At 38.5% G+C, this 22,711-nt stretch overlaps 3 protein-coding genes across 4 annotated transcripts; 1 reads left to right on the plus strand and 2 right to left on the minus strand.

Moving 5' to 3' along the window:
- The first annotated feature begins 26 nt into the window (after positions 1-26).
- On the plus strand, positions 27-5,390 carry LOC111335830 (ras-related protein Rab-5B). Its single transcript, XM_022941829.2, has 6 exons — positions 27-173; positions 1,825-1,986; positions 2,825-2,908; positions 3,250-3,524; positions 3,640-3,733; positions 4,085-5,390. The coding sequence occupies exons 2-6, from the start codon at positions 1,908-1,910 to the stop codon at positions 4,201-4,203; spliced, it is 651 nt and encodes a 216-aa protein (XP_022797564.1). The 5' UTR covers positions 27-173; positions 1,825-1,907; the 3' UTR covers positions 4,204-5,390.
- A 248-nt stretch (positions 5,391-5,638) lies between these two features.
- On the minus strand, positions 5,639-12,506 carry LOC111335829 (uromodulin). Of its 2 annotated transcripts, XM_022941828.2 has the most exons (5): positions 12,418-12,506; positions 11,974-12,111; positions 11,030-11,164; positions 6,573-6,710; positions 5,639-6,293 (listed from the first exon to the last, which is right to left on the minus strand). In XM_022941828.2, exons 2-5 carry the CDS (start codon positions 12,083-12,085, stop codon positions 5,944-5,946), a joined length of 735 nt encoding a protein of 244 aa, XP_022797563.2. In that variant the 5' UTR covers positions 12,086-12,111; positions 12,418-12,506; the 3' UTR covers positions 5,639-5,943. The 2 variants fall into 2 exon arrangements, with proteins under 2 accessions (XP_022797563.2, XP_088601831.1); XM_088745705.1 differs by lacking the exon at positions 12,418-12,506 and having other exon boundaries at positions 11,974-12,303.
- Positions 12,507-13,042: 536 nt separating this feature from the next.
- LOC111335838 (uncharacterized) lies at positions 13,043-22,678 on the minus strand. The gene is made up of 4 exons (XM_022941839.2): positions 22,522-22,678; positions 17,143-17,448; positions 15,846-16,034; positions 13,043-14,499 (listed from the first exon to the last, which is right to left on the minus strand). Exons 1-4 carry the CDS (start codon positions 22,597-22,599, stop codon positions 14,329-14,331), a joined length of 744 nt encoding a protein of 247 aa, XP_022797574.2. The 5' UTR covers positions 22,600-22,678; the 3' UTR covers positions 13,043-14,328.
- Positions 22,679-22,711: the final 33 nt, after the last annotated feature.

Here is a 22,711-nt window from a genome sequence, read left to right on the forward strand (position 1 = left end):
ATGTTTTAGTTACAAACTGTGGGGTGGACTGGAGTTGAGTTGTAGTCTCAGGGGCCTGTGTAGTCACGCGGGTCATTGTGGTCCTGCTCCGAACTGAGACTTTTACTTTGCTGTGATATCAGCCTATTTTTACGGAATTCATCGCATCTAGTCGCTCTGAACTTCAATTACAGGTAAGTTTAGAGCGCAATTAAGAGGTCTTTGCTGATGTGTAAGCCGTATTTTGCCTTAAACTACTTTACTTTGTTGGAAATTCAGAAGGAAGTTAGTCGATACGTATTTTACATTGCCGCCATATTTGTTTGTCTGACACGTTTAAATCGACAAGATGGTTTCAAGATTTCCTTGTTGTTATTCTTGAACAGCTCTCGGTGTTTGGGAAAGCATTGCATATCATTTTGATCACCTTGTTTGGGATGTCAGTGACAATTTTGGCGTTTCGTTTGAAGCTAAACTTACCGGAAATTCACGAACGTTTCACTCATTTTTACGTATATTTATGACAATGACGTTTTTTTTTTTGCATTTGATCATGCTTTAACGCTTTATTTAAGCGGATTTTACTCATCAAAATTACGTCCTGACACGAACAGAAACCAGTATACTGCGAAGCTTTACTCGCAAAGGGAAGGACTAATGAAACCAGCGTTTGTGTTGCTTGTAATTTCGTGTCACATAGTGATATCAACAACTTTCCTTATTTTAGGAACTTATGTTGTTTTCCTAGCATGGAAATTTAGCTTTGTTTGCATTATAAATTTGAATCATCCTGCATAAAATCTCAATCGTTAAATGCAGGGAAACTTGATAAAAGAACTGTTCAGAAATAAAGCTCGTGCACTTGAGGTGTTGCAAGCTCCGAGTGGAACTTGAACCGGCTTTGCCCGTCGCACTTTGTTCGTTCGGATGACCAACATGCAAATTTTTTGACATAACGCCCTTGGGAAAATTTTTTTGTTTTTTAAACTTCGCATTTACGTAAGGCCGCAATCGAAATGAGGTTATCATCTTCAATGCTAGATACATCGTGTTTTGGCAATGTGCACATGATGGAATATCTAAAATTGAGTTTAATTAAGCTGTGTGTACTTGCACCGTATTATTACTTTTTTAGTCGACGTTTTGCATCATTTTTTGCCGGTTAATTTTATCTTAAGATTCCCTAAAACATTCCTTTGTATAACATGTCTGTCTGTCAGTCAGTTTGTTTGAGTTTAAAATGTAGTACGTTCTAAACTACGAGGCGTAATTTTTTCGTCAACGGTGCAATCTTATTTCGCAATGTAAATACAGTCAGATGACTTGAAAACTTAGATAAAGTTCTGTGTAGATGATAATGTTACCCAGACATTGAATCACTTTGGCTGTAATTTTTTCTCAGTTGTTATAACTATCCTGTAATCTTGGTGTCCTAATGTGAGAAAGTGTCATTACAATTATGCCTTGTCACTGTTTGTTATGTCAACTGTTTTGTTATTACCCTCCTATTCTCCCAAGAGAGTTCTTTGGCTCATTTTATCAATTTCATTAATTCTGATCAGGAGAATAGTTCGATAAGACTTTGATATTTCGGGAAGAAATTCAGAGCCTAGGAGACATTTGAAACACTAGTTGATGAAGTAAGTTTTGTCCCTGGAATCAACTATTTTTCTTAACCTTCTTGTTTGAGTTTGCAGAACTTGACAAAGAGCCATGATGTCATATACTCTACCTGAAGAAATAATATTTAGCCAAAATGTTCTCTCGTAGAATTTTTTTTAAGAGGGTTAAAGAGGATTAGTTCCTTAAATATTATTTATTAGCTGATGCATTTTTTACCTTTAGGTTTGATCTTTAATACATCCATATTTTAAACTGGAATCATAAAGCTTTTGACACAAGAAGAGCTGATCATTCTTTGACTTTCAATGGCTGCGAGGGGAACGGCACAGCGTCCCAATGGAGCTGTACAAGGAAAAATCTGCCAGTTTAAGTTGGTGCTTTTAGGTAAGTAGTATTTTGTCACATTTTGGAGTGCATTCAGAGGTTCTACTGACATAGCTGCCAAGAAGTCTACAAGGTTTATCTGACATACATCCTCAGTTTTTTTTTTTTTTTTTTCCTGTATGGAGGCAGAGTAGAAAAGCTGGCAACTTTTGCCATACCTTGATAATATAGTTGTCCTATTGTGTGGTTCCAAAAAAATGATAACAGAAGTCTGAGATCCTGTTGAGTGTATTGTTGTTACCATTCAAAAGCAGCTCTACTTGCAGAGTTGTCAAAAAGGCTTATAGTAATTAGACTGTGATACAAAATAGGCCAGCCACATTGGGTGTCAGAGGGCCTTCCACAGGTAAGGGCTCTGGAAGCCTGTGAGACCCCAAAGCATTTGAATATCTGGTGCATTTTTGCAGAGAGGACTTTGAAATGCACCGGTTGCCAGCTTATTTTGACAATGTGTATTTCAAATGTTTAGTTAGCAATTTTATCTAGGATCTATTTTCCATGAATTGCACTCAATTTGGTTAAAAATACATGTAAACCATGCCTTATCTGAACTAAGAGGAGGAAGGAAAACAACAGCTCTGTCAAAAGCCACCCTTGAGTAGTTCAGTTTCCTTGAGTGGAAGAGAACTTTGCTAAATTTAACATTTTTGATAAAATAAGGTGCATTATTTTATTGTTTTATGATACAGTGTTTTGATTTCTGAAAGTGAGATAATTTGATTCTGATTTGATAAACAAGTTATATCTGCAAAACTTAATGTTAACTGAATTCTCTTCTGATGACTTTTACACTACAAGTTTTGTGTGGCCTGCTGACAATGTCTTCTGTATCTCACAGGTGAATCAGCTGTTGGAAAATCAAGTTTGGTTCTAAGATTTGTCAAAGGACAGTTTCATGAATATCAGGAAAGCACAATTGGAGGTGAGTAGCTGACAACTTTTCTCTGTGCAAAATGGGATGGATCTCAAGAAAAACATTGTTGTCTTCATTTACCTCATCATTGCACTAAAGTATCACATATCAACCCTCCTATTCTAGCATTAAGCAGGAAGTTTGTCAACATGGACCACTTAAAATGCCCCAGCCTGCTACAAGTCCCCTAAAGCTCAGTGCTAGAGTATCCAAAGTGCTCATGGGAAGGTCATAAGTTTGACTCCCATTTGAAGCACCCAGAAATTTTTTCCAAGCATGCCAGTGTCATTCACTGACTAGCGTCATCTTTCAATTTTTTGAACTGATGATTATTTCTTCTGTATCTTCAGCGGCTTTTTTAACACAGACCGTGTGTCTTGATGACACAACGGTCAAGTTTGAGATCTGGGACACAGCAGGTCAAGAAAGGTATCACAGCTTAGCTCCAATGTACTATAGAGGGGCACAGGCAGCGATTGTTGTTTATGACATTACAAACCAGGACACTTTTGGCCGGGCAAAAACTTGGGTAAAAGAGCTTCAGAGACAGGCCAGTCCCAATATAGTCATAGCACTTGCAGGTAACAAAGCTGATCTTTCAAGCAAGAGGATGGTTGAATATGAGGTAGGAAGATTGTCATTTATTCGATTTAATGATTGTCTTATAAGTGGAATAGTGAGTGGATTTAGATACCCAGGGTACCCAGCTAACATTTAAATTTTTTTTTTCTGCTAATTAGGATGCTCAGTCTTATGCCGAGGATAATGGTCTTCTCTTCATGGAAACCTCGGCAAAGACTGCCATGAATGTGAATGATATCTTCTTAGCAATAGGTGAGTTTTTCATGGCTCATCAAGTTATCTGGTTGTGTGTTTTAACACTTATATCTGTCACTTGAAGATGGTAAGGCAACAGTTGTTTTCAGTTGTTTTTAGTTTTTTTATTTTCAAGAAGTATTTTAACTGTGCAGCACAGGCTTTTCATTTGAAAATGAAGGAGCTAAAAGTAAGTATGAAGTAGCAGTAAAATATCCTTTGTGTCTGAAGTAAAAATAGATCACTGAAATTTACCTAGTGAATTTGAAGAAGTAGGTAGAGAATTCCCCATTGTGGGTGCCTTACAAACTCCCTTTAATATTTAGGAAGTAATCATTAGTGGTATCATAATTAAATTTTTTTTTACAGCAAAGAAACTGCCAAAGAGTGACACTACTGCGGCAGGGCCTGCAGCTGGTGGACGACAGCCAAGGGGTGTTGACCTCAGGGAACAAAACGAGCCACGGGAGAGTGGTTGCTGTAAATAATTTTGCCTCTCTTCAGAAATCTTCTCCTATACAGATCATGTGTAAATCAACAATGTGCAAACTAGAATGTGGGCAATGTTGCACAAGCAACTTAAACAAATAACTGCTCTGTTTAACATTATCAGTAAATGTACACACTCTTGCCTTTAATGTGCAGTGGTGATTTAGCTTTGCATGCAAAAATGAGCAATTCATTTGTAATGTAAGATGACAAACTCTTGTTGTAATGTGAGCAATAGGGAGAGTAGTTGACAATGTTAATTTGGTGTAATATTTTCAGCCTTTTATGGCATTAGTTATGTTTGTCTGTGCTTTGTGTAAACTCGGCTGTCCCTACATTCAGTTTCTTGTGTTAACTTTTATACCAAATTTAAGTAGAAAAGGACCAGGTCTGTTGATCTGAAGAAAACCTTGTTGACCTCAAAGTCAAAGACATTTTGCAAAATACACAGACTGAAAACTTTGACAGTGACTAGAATTTTGAACCTTCCAGTGACTTGTCAAATAACGTGTTGATATTGTGTTGCAGAGAAGGTGGGTAAAAAAACTCTAGCAGAGAGCTGGCATGAACCCTTTTACTCCTAAGACCTGGTGTCTAAATTACTCTTCTGTTTTAAATACATTTTCCTATTCATCTCTTACCTCTTGGAATTTAAGATGTAATGAAAGGTTGTGACTGAAAGACCTCATTGACGACTTAAGTCTTTGCTCGGTTTCATTACAGTAAGAGAAGTAGATTCCTTGAAAATATTTGCGTGGAAAAGTATGGGAGAATGGCAACTCTGATTTTTTAAATTAGAGCATCTTTGTGGAACAATTAAAAAAATACACGAGGCAATGAGGTTTGGTGACTGATCTCTACAATGAACTTCTTCTAGTTTAAACCTTGTCCAAAATCAATGACAGCTCTCATCAAATAAATTCAAAGCAGTTTGTGTCTGTGCATTTTTTTTTGGGCCATGAGGATTAAGACTACTTCAAAGTGAATGGTGTGTCTGCAACTTGAAGCTAAGCGTCCCTCGGGCCTTAACAGATGTACCACTGCTGCCACTGCACTCAATAAAATGAGACATCACATATAGTTTTAGCTAGGCTTACAGCTTGGGTAGTTTTGTGGCAGTCATTTAATTTAGGAACTTGTAATAAAATATGGTACTGACTTTTGTCTGCACCTTTCTTTTGATTAATTTCACTGCATTCATGATAATATTATGGGGAAGTTTAGTCTAATAAATTGAGCATAGTGGATTGTCAGTTATGTTCGAGGCGATCGTATTTGTAAATGTTTAACTGTGACATAATATGTGGGAGTCAATCTCAATGAGGTTTTGGTAATGAAAGGCCTTACAAAGTGTTGTTATGGTGTTACATTGTTGTTGTTGTTGTTGCTGTTTTGGGTGGGGAACTGATCAGATCACATAAATATAAAATCATATAACCTTGAAATGATATTTTATTAATATGCATAAGGCAAACATGGCTGTTTTTGCTTGTAAACTTTCAAATTTGAAGATATTCTTTCTGTGAGATTTTGTTTTTCAAGTTGTCAAGGCCAGATTACGTTAGGTTTAAAAAACAAAGAAACATGAAAAAAAAAATCAAAACAATACAGCACTATTACTTGGAAACTAAAGATGTCCCTTAAATAGAAATTTGCGTTTCAGGGCTTTGTCCTCCTGTTGTTTGACATAATTAGAACACGATCTGTAACTTGAATTCAGAAGATATTTCTTAACAGTGCTACTCATCGTCGTCATCATCATCTGATTCCTCAGAACTCTCCCACCTGCTATACACAGTGGTAGTAGAGTCCTGTTCTTCTATCCCTTTTTCTTCTTTCTCCTCTGGTTTTTTCTTCCTCGCTCCCAAGAAACACACTATCAAGGCGATAAGGAACAACGTCCCTCCTCCAGCCGCGCCCCCAATCGTTATGATCTGCTGTATTTTTTGTTTCTGTTTGTACGCCATGTCCTCGACACACTCATGTCCATCACCGGCAAATCCTTTCACGCATGCACAACTGTAGGAACCCCTCTCATTGTGACAAACGGCTTTTTCGTGACATGGTTTGTCTTCACATTCGTCTAGGTCTATAATTGTTACAACAGAATTTAAATAGAAATAAAAATTGGGGAGAAATTTGAACCGACTTATATTATCCGATGACGCAGGGTGCAAGGTTGTTGCGACCATCGCAAGTTACTCAACCCAGCCTCGCAATGTTCTGCCCATATCAAAATCTCTAAGACAGGGAATCTCTCCGCGCATGTGCAGTATAATATGGAGTGTTTTCAGGCGCATGCGTGTTGGGGTCTCCGATTTTCTGTTTCACTTTTGTAACGTTATACCGCTGAATAACGTGCTCGCACCTTCACAATGATCCGACTCCAAATTCATTTCAAATCCTTGCGGACACTTGCACGTATAAGAACCTGGTTTATTTTTACACTTCGCTCCTTTTCGCTTGCATTTCGATCGAATATCTTTTTCCTGACATTCGTCCATATCTACGAGACAACAAATATTTGAAAAGTTATACTATTAATGCTGTAGTTCACCCTATAAAATAAACCGGGTAGCTGTTTACATTTCGAAAGCAGCGATCTCTCGAATTATCCTTCATATTAACTTTGACGAAAATTTTTTTCTGTAATTTTTTAAGGCATCTCACTCCCCTAATTCGCTACGTTCGCGATTTTTTAATCAGTGTTGAGGGGAATTCTTTTAACATTTTACACCCTAACATTACTATCCATTTTGTCCATTCTCTGTGGAAATCTATAGATTTCCTTCTGTACTGACAAGGAGAATTCGGCTAAGAATCAAAACCTCTTTGGTTGGCGATCATTTGTTTCATTTCACCAGGTAAGACGCCGAGACCAGGGCTGGGTTGTTCAAAGATGGATTAAGATAACCCAGGGTTAGTCATCCTCGAAGACCCAGGGGCTGAGTCGATTTCAAGTTAGGGCATGAAGAGCCCCTGGGGACATTGTATAACAAGACTAGTTCCAAACGGTCGCAGTCGTTCTTCCATCTGATTGGTGCCAGAAAATCTTTGTGTTTTTCTGCTCAATCAGAGTGTTTTAACACGGACATATATACTAGTAGCTCAGTTGCTCGCTGTGATTGTTTGGACCGTGCGACGGAGATTTGCTTGAGGTGAAAAGTTTCAGTCTCAGCACACAATGTAAGAGAGATCGATCAGATTGTCCGCGAAAATTTTACCGGAAATTATACTGAATACTTTCGCAGGTATCACGAGAGAACGTGTTTTAAAGTTTGTGAGGTTTGTATACAACACGATGGTTGAAGTCATTGATATGTCGCGTTAAACGTTAAACGACATTTAGACAAGGTTAACACTAGAGGAAATTGTTCCGGATTCATGATGAATCCGAAACGTTTTAGTACCGGATTGATGTTGCCGTTTACAAGAAAGTGGACGAATCCGAAATAAAAACTCCCCGGTTTGGTCGTGTCTCCGGAGATTTTGAATCCGGAATTTAAAGTGGGAACTTTGAACCCGATAACTTTTGAATCCGGAAAGTTTTGTCGTGTAACCGCTTTTTTTCTCGAATCCGGATATTATTTCCGCCTACAATCTTTTGAGTTTGCGGTGAAACCAAAATGGAGGATCTGGTGCTAACATTGCTGGCGGTCTCCGGTTGCCTAATCTTGTTGCAGGTTTAGGCGATAAATTTTATCATGTGTACCACAGTATTTCTGAGGAAACGCAAATTATTATTGCAAGGAAGTTTAACGTCAGCCACACTTAATCGCCGACGACGTAGATGGCAGGATCGAAGAACGAGACGGTTTTGGGTTAGGCCAGGTCGAACAAGTGCCTGGTGAGACAATATGATGGGAAATGTCACGGTAGCTAGCGAGTGGAGAGAAAATTTTAGAATGTCCCACCCTAACTTTATGAAACTTTGTGAAGATCTTAGGTCCCTAGTTGAGAGAAAATCAGAAAAAAAAAACCGGAGTTGTCGTCGTGTGTAGACGGTCAGGAATCCGAACAGCCTTTCAGTGTAAACGCCCACGAATCCCAATACTCCAAAATTGATGAATCCGGAAACATTTACGAATCCGGAAAACTCTCCTGTAAACCTAGCCTTAAGCTTAAATCTTTCTAGATTTTTGGCGTAATTTGCTGTGACTGAAACTTTGCCAATCCCGTGAAGTTATTTCGTCGCACGGGCCACACAGGTAGGTCGAGCAACTGGCGCTTTCGCCTACGTTGCTTTCTGTTTTCTGTGCGCGCCAAAATCTAATCTTCGATTTGTAGTAAAGTCGTTCACAATAGGGCCAAGGTTGCTGAGAACGTTAAGTTCGTGAACGACCTCCAGCAAGCGCTAAGAGAAAGCTTAGCTGTGTTTCCGGTTAGCTAATTAAAATCTGAACAAAAACTTATTAACGAGAATCGTGAGGAGAGGTGTTTCAGGGCAGTTACCGAAGTGGTTTGGAAAGAGTTTAACCTTTCAACTGCTGCCTAGAGTGTTGAAATTCTTGAGCTGGGAAGGCCACGGATTCTCTTCTAGTCCCTTGGTCATTGTCATTTCACCTCTTCTGTCGATTGTTGAAGGCCAAGTTAAATACCTTTGATCATTGGGAATCGATCCGATGCTGCTTTCAATGGGAAAACAAAACCAAAGACCAAGAAATATTGGATGGAAAGGGTGGGTTTGCTTTATTGCAAATGTCAGCTTAGTAGTACAGGGTCATCTACCCACATCTAATAAACAAAAGTTTCCACGCTTAGCTTTTATTTTTTTTCAAGCGAAGATTATATTAGATTTTGGAACGCACAGAAAGATACGCAAGTACCAGTTGCTCGACATACCTGCGTGGCCCGTGCGACGAAATAACTTCATGGGATTGGCAAAGTTTCAGTCATAGCAAATTATGCAAAAAATCTAGAAAGATTTAAGCTTAAATCTCGTTTAACGTTTAAAGCGACATATCAATGACTGCAACCATCGTGTTCTATACAAACCTCGCAAACTTGAAAACACATTCTCTAGTGATACCTGTGAAACTATTCAGTATAATTTCTGGTAAAATTTTCGCGGACAATCTGATCGATTTCTCTTACATTGTTTCCTGAGACTGAAACTTTACACCTCAAGCACATCTCCGTCGCACGGTCCAAGCAAACATAGCGAGCAATTGAGCTACCAGGACATATGTCCGTGTTGAAAACACACGAAAGGTTTCTAAAGTACACTTTACTCTGATAGGGCAGAAAACACAAAGATTTTCTGGCACCAATCAGATGGCAGAACGACTGCGACCGTTTGGAACTAGTCTTGTAAGACCATAGTTAATTGAGGGGATAGTAAGACTATGGTAAGACAATGTCCCCAGGGGCTCTTCATGCTCTGACTTGAAATCGACTCAGCCCCTGGGTCTCCGAGGATGAGGGTTAGTGTGAAATTTTATATTAGATCTGAAAGCTTCATAAAAAAATTCAGTGTAATTCCATTTGTCTAAAATTTGATGATCGATTGTTCTAAAAAGAATTAGGAAAATCATTCCAAAACTCCTTTTGAACAGAGAAGTATAGAAACCGGGATTAAAATTTAACCCTGGGCTAGCACTAATCGGCCTTTGAACAACTGGGCGCAGGCCTTTAGGACCTCGTTTTCCTGTTAAACTCGGCCCAGTACTTCTCTTATTGCATAGGGTGAATTGAATGGTTTAGCTGTATTATCGAAGGGAGAAATTAGATGTTGGTCATTCTCAGGGTTTAAAGAGTTTTAACCCACTCACTCCCAGGAGAAACAAAAATAATTTCTCTTTACTGTATAAATACATTTATCTTCATTTATAACTCGGCTGAGTTACTACGAGCCCCCTGAACTGGTGAAGAAACCTATCGTTTTATACTATACTGTGGAAGACTTAATAAGTATAGGTAATCGCATGGGGCCGAGTAAAATTAAGGATTAATATCACGCGTGTTTTCGGAAGTTGCTGAAATTTTTCGAGTCGCGCAGCGACGAGGGCAATTTCTGCAACTTCCGAAAACACAAGTGATATTAATCCTTAATTTTACGAGGAACCATGTGATTACTTGTTTATAATATAAGGGGCAAAATGTTTTCTTACTGATCTCGCGCAGAACGGGACGCCATTGTTACAAAACAAACAGACATTTCTTTACCTTGGCAGCCGTTGCTAAGCGATTTTCAGCCAATCATTTTCAAGTAATTTTGGCCGGGGCAATTACAAAAATTAACAAAAAATGCCCTCTGTCTTGACCAATCACAATTCAGTAATTTTGCCCCTTGTATGATAAAGGCGGGAATGTATTTTCGCTTGGTTACAAAAACTGTCACGTTGGCTTGAATTAATTTTCGTGCAACTCACTTCCTGTTGTTTTGCAAGATATAAAATTGCAGTGATGGCCATTATCTTTGTCAGTCATCATTAGCCAGTATAATTTGGTCACTAAGAAGACGATTATAAGAAGATTATAACGAGAGATAAGGCAGTCACGCTGGAATGAATTTTCGCTCATTTTTTCCTCCAGCGAAATAAGCTAAAATAAATCCTACGCTTTTAAAAAGTATTCCACAGTATTGGTAAACGCATAGAAAACCTTTCTTGTGTTCTCTCAACATCTCGCTTGGGTCATTACGCTAGTAAACCTATAAAAAGTGCTGTCTGTTGCGTTAACGTGGCAAGGGTCCTGCACACGGTTGGGGTCAACGATACCGAGTGAATATAAACAGTATGAAATAGGGCAAACCTTGAACTCGGCTGCAAAATAAAAAATAAATAAATATAACGAAGGGGAGAGAGCGTAGAATTTACTTTTCACCTTGACAGGAGTCTCCAAGTGTCATAAATCCTGCCTTACAAACACAGTGGTAGGTGTTATTTACTCCCTTCTTCAAGCACTGTTTGTGTTCGCCACATTCCTTCTTTGCTCCACCAGGGGTACAGTTACTGTTTACTGTAAGAAATCAGTCAGGTCTTAAACGATGTTGGTCATGTTGCATGTAAAGTCACTTACGATCTTATTTTACAAGGGGATACGCGGAGGGGACATACATGAGTTAAGAACAACCCTTAATGTGATTACCTCATGGGATGCTTATAGCGGGAAATGCAGAACTCTAGTACCCACGCCCCACTCGTGTGATTGGCATAGCTTTAGGCAACTTGGGTACGGCATATTGGCCTTTCCATTCCCCATGGAGGACTAGGAAACAGATTCAATAATTTTTCAAGCTCCCCTAACATCTCTCACCTCCTCTGATCTAACGACAGTTTGTACAGAGTCCTACTATATAAGCAGAGTTATCAACAAAAATGGTTTGATTAGATGCTTTAGGATAAAGCAACATCCTTACACCTTTGTTTGCTTGCATTTGATTTAACTCACTTGCTCTGTGATTGGCCCAAGAAACTACCATCCCTCTCGACCTCTCAGAAACGAAACTAAAAGCGACTGTAAGTTTTCCCCCACGTTTTCCTGCATTCAGATAAATTCATTCCGAGCTGCTATTCAGATCCTTCCATTTGTTCTCACAGAAAGTTTTATGTGTCAACTCCACCTTCATTTACCCGACATGCAATCGAAAAGGGCTTCAAGTGGAATCAGAAAAAGGTTCGGATTGATGGTAAAGTCCTTCTCTTAGGGTTACGATTCAGTCTCTGTTTACTAACCGAAGTTGAAGCTTCAGAAAGGGAAAAAAGCGAAAACAGAATGTTCGCAGCTTATTTTATCGGAGTACCTCAGTAGAAGTAGAAGTGACTCACCTTCGATAACGGATGCAAAGAAAACAAAACCAATCAAGATAAGTATCAAGAAGGAAGAGTTTTTCATCGCTGAATTTTCAAACCTGCAGTATCTTGTCAAAGAAGTACACATCAGTGGCTAGTACAAGTGGATCTAGACTGCAAACAATATGAAGGTTTCAATGCTCTGGTGCTTTGCAAACTGTACAGCAATCATCAAAGTACAATTTTTGATCAATAGTCCTCAGAATATCTCGCAAGTCACTGCTATTGCTGAAACTGCTCTTCGCTGAACTGATTAAAGTTGATCTTTCAGCTTTTTCAAAGTTTGAAAACTGCTTCGTTTTCAAACGCACGTGATAAACCGTTTGCATTCGCTTATGGCGCGTGCATATAGTAGGAAGAGGATTCATGCGCGCGACCTCGAAAAATCGTGAACTTGAATCAACTACCAAACTATCGTACCTTTTTTCTTTTTGTCCGAGTGAAGTATCAACTCAACAATTTTCTTTGTCTGAACTGCAAACCGAACAAGGCACGCACGAGCACGTCACAATATAGATATCTTTTATCATTTATAATTAGAATGCAATTACTAAGTAACTGCCGTACTCTCTTTCCGCACATGTTTGTTCATAGTTAATAGAGCTCTATTAACTATGGTTTGTTGGAAGACGATAGTTAGAGCTACAGATCGAAGTTTGAAGTCATTGAGGGGTATTTTGCAAGGTAATTGAAAACAACGGGCACACATGGAGAGGAAACCCAGTTAAAGCTCTAACATCCACTCAGCCAATGAAAAATGGGTATTTAGTGCTAGTGTCGCACGCTGTTTCGGAGCCACGCGCGTTTTTCAGTCATAACCCCGCAAAGCATGAACTAAATTAGTTCAACAAGTGGTTACTTTGTTTTTCGTGCTGTGCAAACAATCCAAATATTTTGAGGGTTTCTTCCATTCTAATCAAATATGAAAAACTTCCCTTGCTTTTTTTGCTGGAGAGAACTAAACCCTTATGTAGTCCCGCTTCGTTATGCAAACTTCCTGTCACCTAAAATGCCTTAAAATGGATCAAAAGTTAACACTGGTGGGTAAGATTATTTTGTTAATATTTAATTAACTTCAAGTTTAACTGTACAGTGAAATTAGTTCTAAACAATATGCTACCTACATCAGCTAACTTGCGAGCTAAATAATATCGTTTTGGGCTGAATGCATACTATTACTATTACTATTACGAGAAGTTGCTTGCAAGTATTTTAAGCGAAACAGGAACCTTTCAAGAACTTCCAATCAAACCCGTGAATACCGTATTTTACATTCCTTCGGCGGTAGCAAATCAAGAAATGCCCTTGGGGTATAGAGTTTCCCTGGGGTCCACTAATCCCTTTTAGGATCATTGCATACAGTAAGAAACTACATTTTCTGTAAAATCTGTGCAAAGCAGGACTGTCAAGCATTTCAAGAACTTGTGGCAATACTTTTTTCCATGATCAACATGTAATTACAGATGTATTTGTATGCGTAATTGCATATGTATCATTATTTATTACACGACTCCGGCAGTCAGAGGGCCAATAACTACAATCAACCAATCAAAATGCTCTATTGCCGGTCCAATATTCTCTAATATAATAATTTGGATATATCAACAAAGTTGAAATTGTAAATTGGCCACCGTAACGATTACAAAAGCTAACAGTTTCATTAGAAACTATCAGCCAAGCTTGCTCGGGACCGTACTGGAAGAATATCGGCCCTCGGTCCGTACTGTCAAGACCTCGGGCCGACATTCTCCCAGTACGGCCCTCGCGCTTGGTTAATAAGATATAGTATTCAACGTGTTTGAAAATTTCACTCCTACCTACCAGCCTTAAAAATTCTTAATTTGTCTCCCATATTATTGTGATTCGCAATTATTACCATGAGTAAATTTTTCTTAAACACATAAAGATGATTTCTAGTTTACTCACATTTAAACAAAAACTACATTCTAACGAGTTTCCAACAAAAGCTAAAAGGTAACAAAAGTAACAAAAGTTATTTTTTCTGTCTGAGATTACATTTACAGTGGATGTAATTACATTTTGCCAATAAATGTTATTGTACAAAAAAATCACAGTGGAAAAGTTAATAAGTATTTACAAAGAATGCTGGCCCAAAAGCTACTGAACCGGCTGTTGCAGTGCTATACACAATAGTAGAGAGCCCTGTTGTTCAAAAGGCAAATAATGCTATCCAACAGGTAAATCACTATCTGGGTGATAAGTGTTACCGTTTCCAAAACAGACTGCCCCATTCACCAGATAGAAATTTAATCAGAAGATGGCTTCATCCACCTTCGAACTACCAGAGCCATTTGTTTTGCTGCTGTCAATCTAAGCAGTGGTCTCAAAAGCGTTTGTTTCTCGAGATTTGTCTGTGAGCTCCTCCTCTTGTGCGAACACTAATGAACTGATGCCATTCACTTGATCAGAACTGTCTACTGTGTCACAGAAAACAAGTGAGGTGTTCAGCAACCATATCACAAGCAACAAGTAACCAAAGCCCTAGGAAAATAGAAAACTTTGTCAATGGTAAAAGGGGTCAGTTAACCCTTCAACTCCCAAGATCTGATTATGAATTCTCCCCTCTAGCTCCCACACATTTCCTTGTAAACTGATTGTGAGAATTTGGTGTTCAATCAGGGTAACAATTTCTACCTGATGAGTTTGAGTATTCTCACCACCTGTTTACTGGATCATGTATGAATATTATAGGGAGAAGTTACATTTTTTTTTTTTTACATTTTTTTATTTATTCACCACCTTATTGTGATACAAAATGAGCTTACAGAGATTTGTTACAATATGGCAGGAAAGCCCAAAGAAACCATAGGGCTTATTGAACGTGGGCTTTCCATGATAAATAACGATGAGTAAACTAGATATTAGATTAACTAAACAGCAGTGGCAGAGTATAGATAAAACGAAAAAGGAAAGAAGGAATTTCTTTAGATTTTTCTTAAAAGTAGATACACTGACTGAACTTACAACGTCTGGACTAAGCGAATTGAAAAACAAAGGGCCTTGGTATTGAGACGAGAAACGTCTTATATTAGTTCTCCACTTAGGAACATAAAAGGAACTGGCATTCCTAGTATTATAATCATGAACCTGATTCCTTCGTAGAAACGTGTTATTAAATACACCTGGTAACAACCCAATTCCATATAGAAACATAATTTTTCCTATTTCTGCTAGATACATATCATTTAGCAGTAGATACAAAAAGTCTTAAATATTGCTTCTGTATGAGCGCCATAAGAAGATTTGCTGATGATTCTCATCGCTCGTTTTTGCAGCGATACAAGACGTTTCAAATTAGTAGGATAGGTTGACCCCCAAACACTTATCCAATATTACAAATACGGATGGACAAGGGAGAAATAATCAGTTGTGCGAGTTAAAGGGCTAAGTCTTTGAACTCTAAGCACATAGAGTTCAATTTTAATGCGCTATATAAGAACTTATTATTAAATTAAAGTCTTCACTCAAACCAAGTGGCCCATCCAGTCGCAGGTTTCTAAGAAGCATGAAGCAACTAGGAGTATTAATATTTCCCATGCCCTTCCATCCCAAGACTTCGCACAACCAGTCAACTTTTCCAGCATGAAGAGAGAGCTCACTGCTGTAGGTTTGTCCTGTGTGTTCATTTTCCCCAGCTCTAGATTTGTACGTCAGGATCCCTAAGTTCATAAATTTCTAATTTTTCATCTCTTACTTGCTGGAAAATCTACCAATATCATTAAATGTCAAATGAATTTTAATGGCTGGAGGGGAGACATCAAGCTCTGCTGCAATCACAACATTAATCAAGAGATATTTAAGACTATAGACTTTGAGAATGAACTCACCACTGAAGCAAAGAGCACTGAGTAATCAGGTAAGAATTCTACACAGTTACTGCAGCGGTCTGGCCCCAATGTTGTGATGACATTTTCAACTTCATTTTCGACTTCCTTTTTCAATTCCAGAATGTTGTACAACCAGAGGCTTGTAACTACAGCTACAAGCACTGCTATCACAATGGAAATAAATATCTCCTGAAAGATACCAGTGTTAAATTTAAAAAAAGTAACTGTATTGTTAAGGATGTGTGCATGTAAAGAAAACCATCAAATAGGAGTCATCCTTATAAACCTTAACCTTTTAACTCCAAGAAGTGATTAACATACAGCTTCTCTTTGTAATATCCATACATGTGGTAAAGCATAATGCAAATGGCCTTATTATGGGATTCAAATATTGAAGAGCCAATCATGACAAATTACACATACCAACTCCCAGGAGAGTTCCTACAGATTCCCTGGAGAATCATTAATTTAGTCAGACATGCTTTGATATCTGAATCCTGTAGTAAGGCTATTTGCATTATGCATCACTACAATGCAATTTAGACAGAATGGGTGGTAAGATGGAGCACCTCTTGGATTGATGCAGTGGAATTCAGAAACTTTCGAATGAGTAGGTATTTGCAAGGCCCCCTTGCAGGTAGATAGGGGTTTCATTAAGAGCCTGGGCATCGGGCAAATTGATAGGTTGTGAGGGTGGTTTTGCCCACCTGGTTTGACAATATGGAGGAAAGTTCATCTTATAAAGAAGTTCAGTTCAAAAAGTTTTGCCTGCCTGTGAAAACCAGTTGCTCTCTTGCTGAAAACATTAATGAAACCCCTGGGTAGAAATTTGAGGGAGATTAGTCAACTCTTGTGGAATTTATTGGCCTTTGAGTGATGACAGTTGGTGTTCAGGACCAGGTGAAGTGACCAACCTTGCAAATTTTTATACACACACAGTTATATAATAGAACAACATGCATTACAAAGAAAGTTGCCAAAACAGGGTTAAAACAACCATACACGACAAAGCTACAGAAAAAAGGTAAGGAGACTATATTATAATCCTTGGCTCATGCTTATGCTTAAAATTAAATCTTAATATGTGAGGCATTCCTGTTAATGACTTTAAGACCAAAAAATAACACACAGTTTGCTTGGGCTGCTTGTGCAACAACAAACTTGATCCCCATGTGACACTGAGTCCTGGAGTTGAATTTGGGCCAGTGGTGGGAGGCAAGCACTCTCACCAATGCAAAATTCCTGCTCAGTCCCCAAATTATAAATAAACTGTAAATACAACAAATTTTTCACTTACTGCTATTGAAACTTTACTTGCCACTCTCTCCTTTCTGTGAACTGCACATGATATTAGCAGCGTTGCTATTGCTAACAGTCCAGCTACAATGAATACAGCAACAAACAACTGTGCACAAACTTTGATGGCTGGATCAAAGTTGAAGCTTGTAAGTGGTCCATCTTCATCAGTGTAAACCGCAGTTTCATTGTTGTAATCAAAAGGGTATTTCACAGTGATATTGAAACTTTTGTCACTGTCTCTCTGGTATACCCCTCCCTTATCATTGTAAGCGATTACCAGGGGAGCAACAATGAAGCTCAGAACCTACAAGAAAAAATTCCAAATTTATCTTAGCACTGTAAATCTCTAATGCAAAATTCTCTCCTTTGACAGTCATACATTAATCCTTTTAGCCCTTTAAATCCTGAGATTGACAAGCATCAAATTTCTCCTTACAATATATATGGCTATATATGCCTATAGCCTGAACATGGGTATGTCCACAGTTTAACTATGGGGCTGCACCTATGATGACGACACTGCTTGGCGCATGGGCAGCATCCCTTGGTGAGGTACTTTGTTGATCGATGACACAGCAAAGCTGAGATGGTTGCAGAGAAGCTCATTGCATAACACCCACCCCTCCCACCCCAGGGGAGGACATCCACCACAAAGTAATCTCGTGCATGGGAATTAACATCTCCTACCCCTAACCCTGCAGGAGAAGGGGCCTACAGTTTATTCGTCCTTATCCGAGAAGACTGGAATATCTATCCATTTCTTGATATTATAGAAAGGTAGCAAATTCTCCTCAGTTATTATAAGACCATGAGAATTGCTCCGGCCAGGGCTCGACCCTCAACCTCCTGCACAACACAATCCGGCCCTTAACCAATTGAGCTAACCAGGAGGCGGACAATACAATATCACCTCTGAATCATACATTAAGGTCATGAGAATAAAGAAAATGATCACCAACTACTAAGAAACTCTTGACTGTTAAACAAATTCTCCTTGTCAGTAGAGAAGTGGAGAAGATGCATACTGATGTTAGGGTGTAAATGATTAATGACATTGCCCTGGAAAGTATTTAACTCTTGTATGAGGTCCAATTGTTCCGTTGATCCCCCAGTCCCTTCCAAGATTTCTCCCTTTCCTTTTCTCAATCAATAGATCTCTTTCATGTTCACTATTGTCATTCCTTTCACTTTTTAACTCTAAAGATCTGATTGTTAATTCTCTCTAGCTGTCCCATATTTCTTTGTAAATTAGTAATAAGAATTTTGTGTCAGATCAAAACAAAAATTTCTTCCTGATAAGTTTGAGTATTCTCATTATATGTTTGCAGGGTAATATGTGGATATTATGGGGAGAAGTTACATGTTGATCACTTCTGGGAGTTGAGGGGTTAAGTTCTTGCAAACAAGCCCTTCTTAGCCTTGCTTTGCCATCACTGTTTTTCCCATTATCAGACAAAGTCAAGGCTGTGCACTATGATTTTGACCATTGTCCATACGGAGGTGGTTTGTACACAGAAAATCCATCTATTCAGCATTTTTTTTAACCCACAGCATATGATCCAAGATCACTGCACCCTCAAAAGTGTCTCAGTTCCAAAAATCTCTGCACTGTACGCTAAAAATAAGTGTTTTCCACCATCATTTCAGGGTTGCCACTCGTTAGAACCCAAAAAAATTCCCTAACTTTTCCCTGGCAGGTACAAAAAGCAGGTCACAGGTCACAGGTCACAGGTCACAATTAACAGGGCACAATTGTATATTATATGTTCATATATGTTATATGTTCATGTATATTATATGTTCATTTCTGACGACTGGAAATGGAACACTATAATGCAACGCCCTTACTCTATCTGGTGTATAACTCTTTAATTGTGTCCTGTTAATTGTGACCTGTGACCTGTGACCTGCTTTTTGTACCTGCCAAACTTTTCCCTGACTTTTCACTGACCTCAAAACATTTTTCACTGACCTTGAATTAAATTAATTATCTAAAAATGGCCGACGGAAAACACTAGTTCCCAAGCTTCTTCCAATTTCTCTTCCTTCCCACAAAAACCACTGACCAAAAACACTGCATTTGAATGCAAGGCTGTGGTAGAATGGCACCCAGGTCAGAGGCTAACATTTGGCTTTGGGTGACTGAAAGAATATTGCCGGTCGCCGGGCCAGACACTCTTGTATTGAAGTTCAGTTCTTTAGTAAAGAAATCATAAATACGTGCCACGCTGGTTTCAGTTCATTGCTTAAAACGCATATTGAAGATAGCACTGACACAAAATAAGGTTGCTTGTTTATGCTCGCACGCTTGAATCTGAAATTTCGTTCCGTATGATTTAACAAATATGTAACACAATAATCTCTGAGAAAAGGCATGAAAATTCTAAAAATAAGTCACATTTTCCTGAAATAATGCCTCATTTTTTTATTTTGGAAGTTTTCATCATTTATTTTAGCGTTTCTAATGTTTTCAAAAGCGCAGTGCATGAAATGTTATTAACACAGAGTTAAGCGGCTTTGATGGTTTGCTTTATTTCCTTGGGGTGCACAACTCGAAAACAAAATGGCTAAGGCTAAAGACATGCAAGGAATGATTTATGAAATTTCTCGGAATAGCATAGTTCTACTGTTCTATGATACATTTCTCCATTGCTTTTAAGCTTTCTATCTGATTTGCAACACTCGATCGACTACTTCACAAACCTTTGTGGAACCCTCAAAACAGAATACCCTGACTTTTCACTGACTTTGGTGAGAACTAAGATTTTCCCTGACTTTTTGCAAAATTCCCTGACTTTTCCCTCACCTTGAAAAATTTTAGTTTTTCCCTGACTTTTTTTCCTGACCGTGGCAACCCTGCATGTCTAAGCTTGAGTCCTTCTGCCTGTGCCTTTGACGCACAGACTGGATGCGGCTGCACAAGAGGCTTGGGTCTAAGGTCAATTTTCTCTCTAGCAGGAGTGGTATGATCAGTTTATGTACAATACTTACCCCATCCCACAGTGAAAGTGAATAGAGAAATTTAGTTTACATGAAACGTGATCACTCATTACAGTCAATTTCAGAAGGTGAAATATCTCATCACCTTGCCATGAATTTCAAAAGCAATCTATGTGTAAGAAAAAATAACATTTGTATAGGATTCCATGCCTAAATATCTAAATAAAAATCTAAGATTTTCAGTTAAGAAAATTTGTATAGGATTCCATGCCTAAATACCTAAATATTTATCTAAGATTTTTAGTTAAAAAAATTTGTTCTGTATAAATTCAAACTTTTCATCATGATCTGAAAAGCAATAATTCATCCACACAGTTCCACGAATGAAATCTGAGGTTTTTTGCCTTTGTTTACCCTTTCGGGATTCACTGTATTGCTTACCCTGGGAGCCAGAGGATTTTTTTTCTTTTTTTCTAGCAGCAAAACTGCTAAAACTGAGCAGTTTTGCTGCTAAAAAAAAAAAAAACCCTCTGATACCCAGGGTATGCATCTCTTTCCCTTCAATAGAATTTTAGCAAAACTGCAGACTCTACCAAATGTATTCAAATTTAGTCCAATGCTTACCAACTTTAACTGTGTCAGTGTCACCTCGCTGTCTGATTTGTTGATTGGGAGAATAGAAAAAAAGCGGGGTGTCATTCTGGGAATGGGGTAAGTATTGTACATAATTAAAATCAACTATACCACTCTTGGTAGAGAGAAAATTGTCTTTGGACCCAAGCCTCTTGCACGGCCACGTCCAGTCTGTGTATCAAAGGCACCGGCAGAAAGAAACAAACTTAGAAATGATGGTAGAAAATGCTTGTTTTTAGCACACAGCATGGAGATTTTTGGAATTAAGACACTTTCCAGGGTGCAATGATCTTGGATCGTAAGCTGTGGGTAAAAAAAAATGCAGGATAGATGGGTTTTGTGGGCACAAACTGCCTCCGTGTGGACAATAGTCAAAATTGTAGTGCAAACCCTTGACTTTGTCTGATAACAGGAAAAAGGGTGACGACAAAGCAAGCCCAAAGCGGTGGAAAATGCCAAAAAACACAACGGACACACAAGAAGTGAGTCAATTTTATCAATCTTCAATATAAAATATCCATATTTTGGAATATCAGGAGTTGTAAATGGACCATATTCTGTCGCCCATACTATTCTTTATGATGTCGTCAAATTCTCAATGGTTTGATGATAACTTAAACACTGTGTCACATGATGCTTTCAAGAAATAATCTTTTGTTTTTCCCGGAGACATAAGCTTAGGATACCTGTGGTCTGGGGAGTAGCGGAAAAAGTGCTAAATTTATTAGGTTACATAACTCTGGAATCCTTTGGCCAACTATGCTGGCAGGTCTTATGTGTAGATCAGACGGAATTCTACAGCTTTGGCATGGCAAAATTTGCCCTTTGATTTTGTCTAGACAATTTTAGTTTTCTTCCCTTGAGTGGAAAGGCCAAAAAATCTGATGAATGATTACTGTTTCCGGAGCTGGAAGTGTTAATTTCCTTGCAGCTTTATATTCACATTTGCTTCTCTAAAAGTTCTGTCCCAGTATTTTGCTAGACCAAATAATGAACAACCTTGTCAACCATGTAATGCGTTACAGGGCAGATGTATAGACTGGCTAATCTGATTTGTAATAACTGTGACCTGTTTGATCTAAATTTATTTTCAGACAATACTCGTGTTTCAGTTTTTCCTAGTTGACACGTCGAAACATGTCTCCAAAACACGGAAGAATTAATGATTATTCAGTCGTTGACCATTAAATAGCGTGATGAACGTAGATTAGTGCGTTATCAAAGTAATATGCTCATCTCGACCAGTGCGAGTCATTTGCAAAAATGAAGGCGAACATTGTCAGTATAAAATTTCCAGAGTGATTATCCGGGCGATTTTGACTCGAACACGTGCAAAAACATAACAATAAACTAACAAACCTCGAAACATTTCGATCTCGAAAGGACATGATTTCACATTTGTCCTGACCGACACCGAAAGACATAATTTTCTCAACAGTAGCTACAAACTGTTTGGTATTTGACAAAAAAACAGGGTAAACGACGAGGTTAAAAGGAGGCTTTATTTGGAGAAACCGTGAAATTCAAAACTTGTTTTCAAAAGCCAACCGCTTACGGTTTCATAGCCCAAAACTATGCTCGTTCGTCAGTTTATCCTTACGCTGGCCACACACTCATTAAATGTTGAATATAATGATAAAAAAAAAACTTCAGCGCGTTTGGCGTATGTTGAGTACCAGCTAATAATATACACTTCTATGTAGCATGTAATTGGCTATTATATAATGCTGATTACTGATAATTAGCTCGCACTGAGGCATTATGCATCAACCTTCTTATTATTGCGAATCGTAACATTACTTACGATCTCAATGACCTTCATCCAGAAAACAGGATGTCTTAAAATCTTCCATCGTGATTCACCTCGGTAAAGTAGTGCCATTGCTCGGAGAGAGACGAGTTCAGGCAACGTGCTAGGACTGGCGAGTCTTCTGTCGCCCCGTCACCTACGCATTTGTCATTAAACGGGAGAAAGACTGGAACTAGTAAGAGGG

This window comes from Stylophora pistillata, chromosome 14 (genome assembly GCF_964205215.1).
Source record: "Stylophora pistillata chromosome 14, jaStyPist1.2, whole genome shotgun sequence".
In the NCBI taxonomy this organism is placed as follows: Eukaryota; Metazoa; Cnidaria; class Anthozoa; order Scleractinia; family Pocilloporidae; genus Stylophora; species Stylophora pistillata.

Excerpts from the sequence above, each read along its gene's own strand:
- LOC111335830 (XM_022941829.2), top strand. The coding sequence starts at position 1,908 with ATGGCTGCGAGGGGAACGGCACAGCGTCCCAATGGAGCTGTACAAGGA. Across the intron at positions 2,909-3,249 it reads TCAGGAAAGCACAATTGGAG|CGGCTTTTTTAACACAGACC; the intron begins GTGAGTAGCTGA and ends CTGTATCTTCAG. Across the intron at positions 3,525-3,639 it reads AGAGGATGGTTGAATATGAG|GATGCTCAGTCTTATGCCGA; the intron begins GTAGGAAGATTG and ends TCTGCTAATTAG.
- LOC111335829 (XM_022941828.2), bottom strand. The coding sequence starts at position 12,085 with ATGTGTACTTCTTTGACAAGATACTGCAGGTTTGAAAATTCAGCGATG. Across the intron at positions 11,165-11,973 it reads CTTTGCATCCGTTATCGAAG|TAAACAGTAACTGTACCCCT; the intron begins GTGAGTCACTTC and ends GATTTCTTACAG. Across the intron at positions 6,711-11,029 it reads ACTTGGAGACTCCTGTCAAG|ATATGGACGAATGTCAGGAA; the intron begins GTGAAAAGTAAA and ends GTTGTCTCGTAG.
- LOC111335838 (XM_022941839.2), bottom strand. The coding sequence starts at position 22,599 with ATGGCACTACTTTACCGAGGTGAATCACGATGGAAGATTTTAAGACAT. Across the intron at positions 17,449-22,521 it reads GGATGAAGGTCATTGAGATC|GTTCTGAGCTTCATTGTTGC; the intron begins GTAAGTAATGTT and ends TTTTTCTTGTAG. Across the intron at positions 16,035-17,142 it reads CAAGTAAAGTTTCAATAGCA|GAGATATTTATTTCCATTGT; the intron begins GTAAGTGAAAAA and ends GGTATCTTTCAG.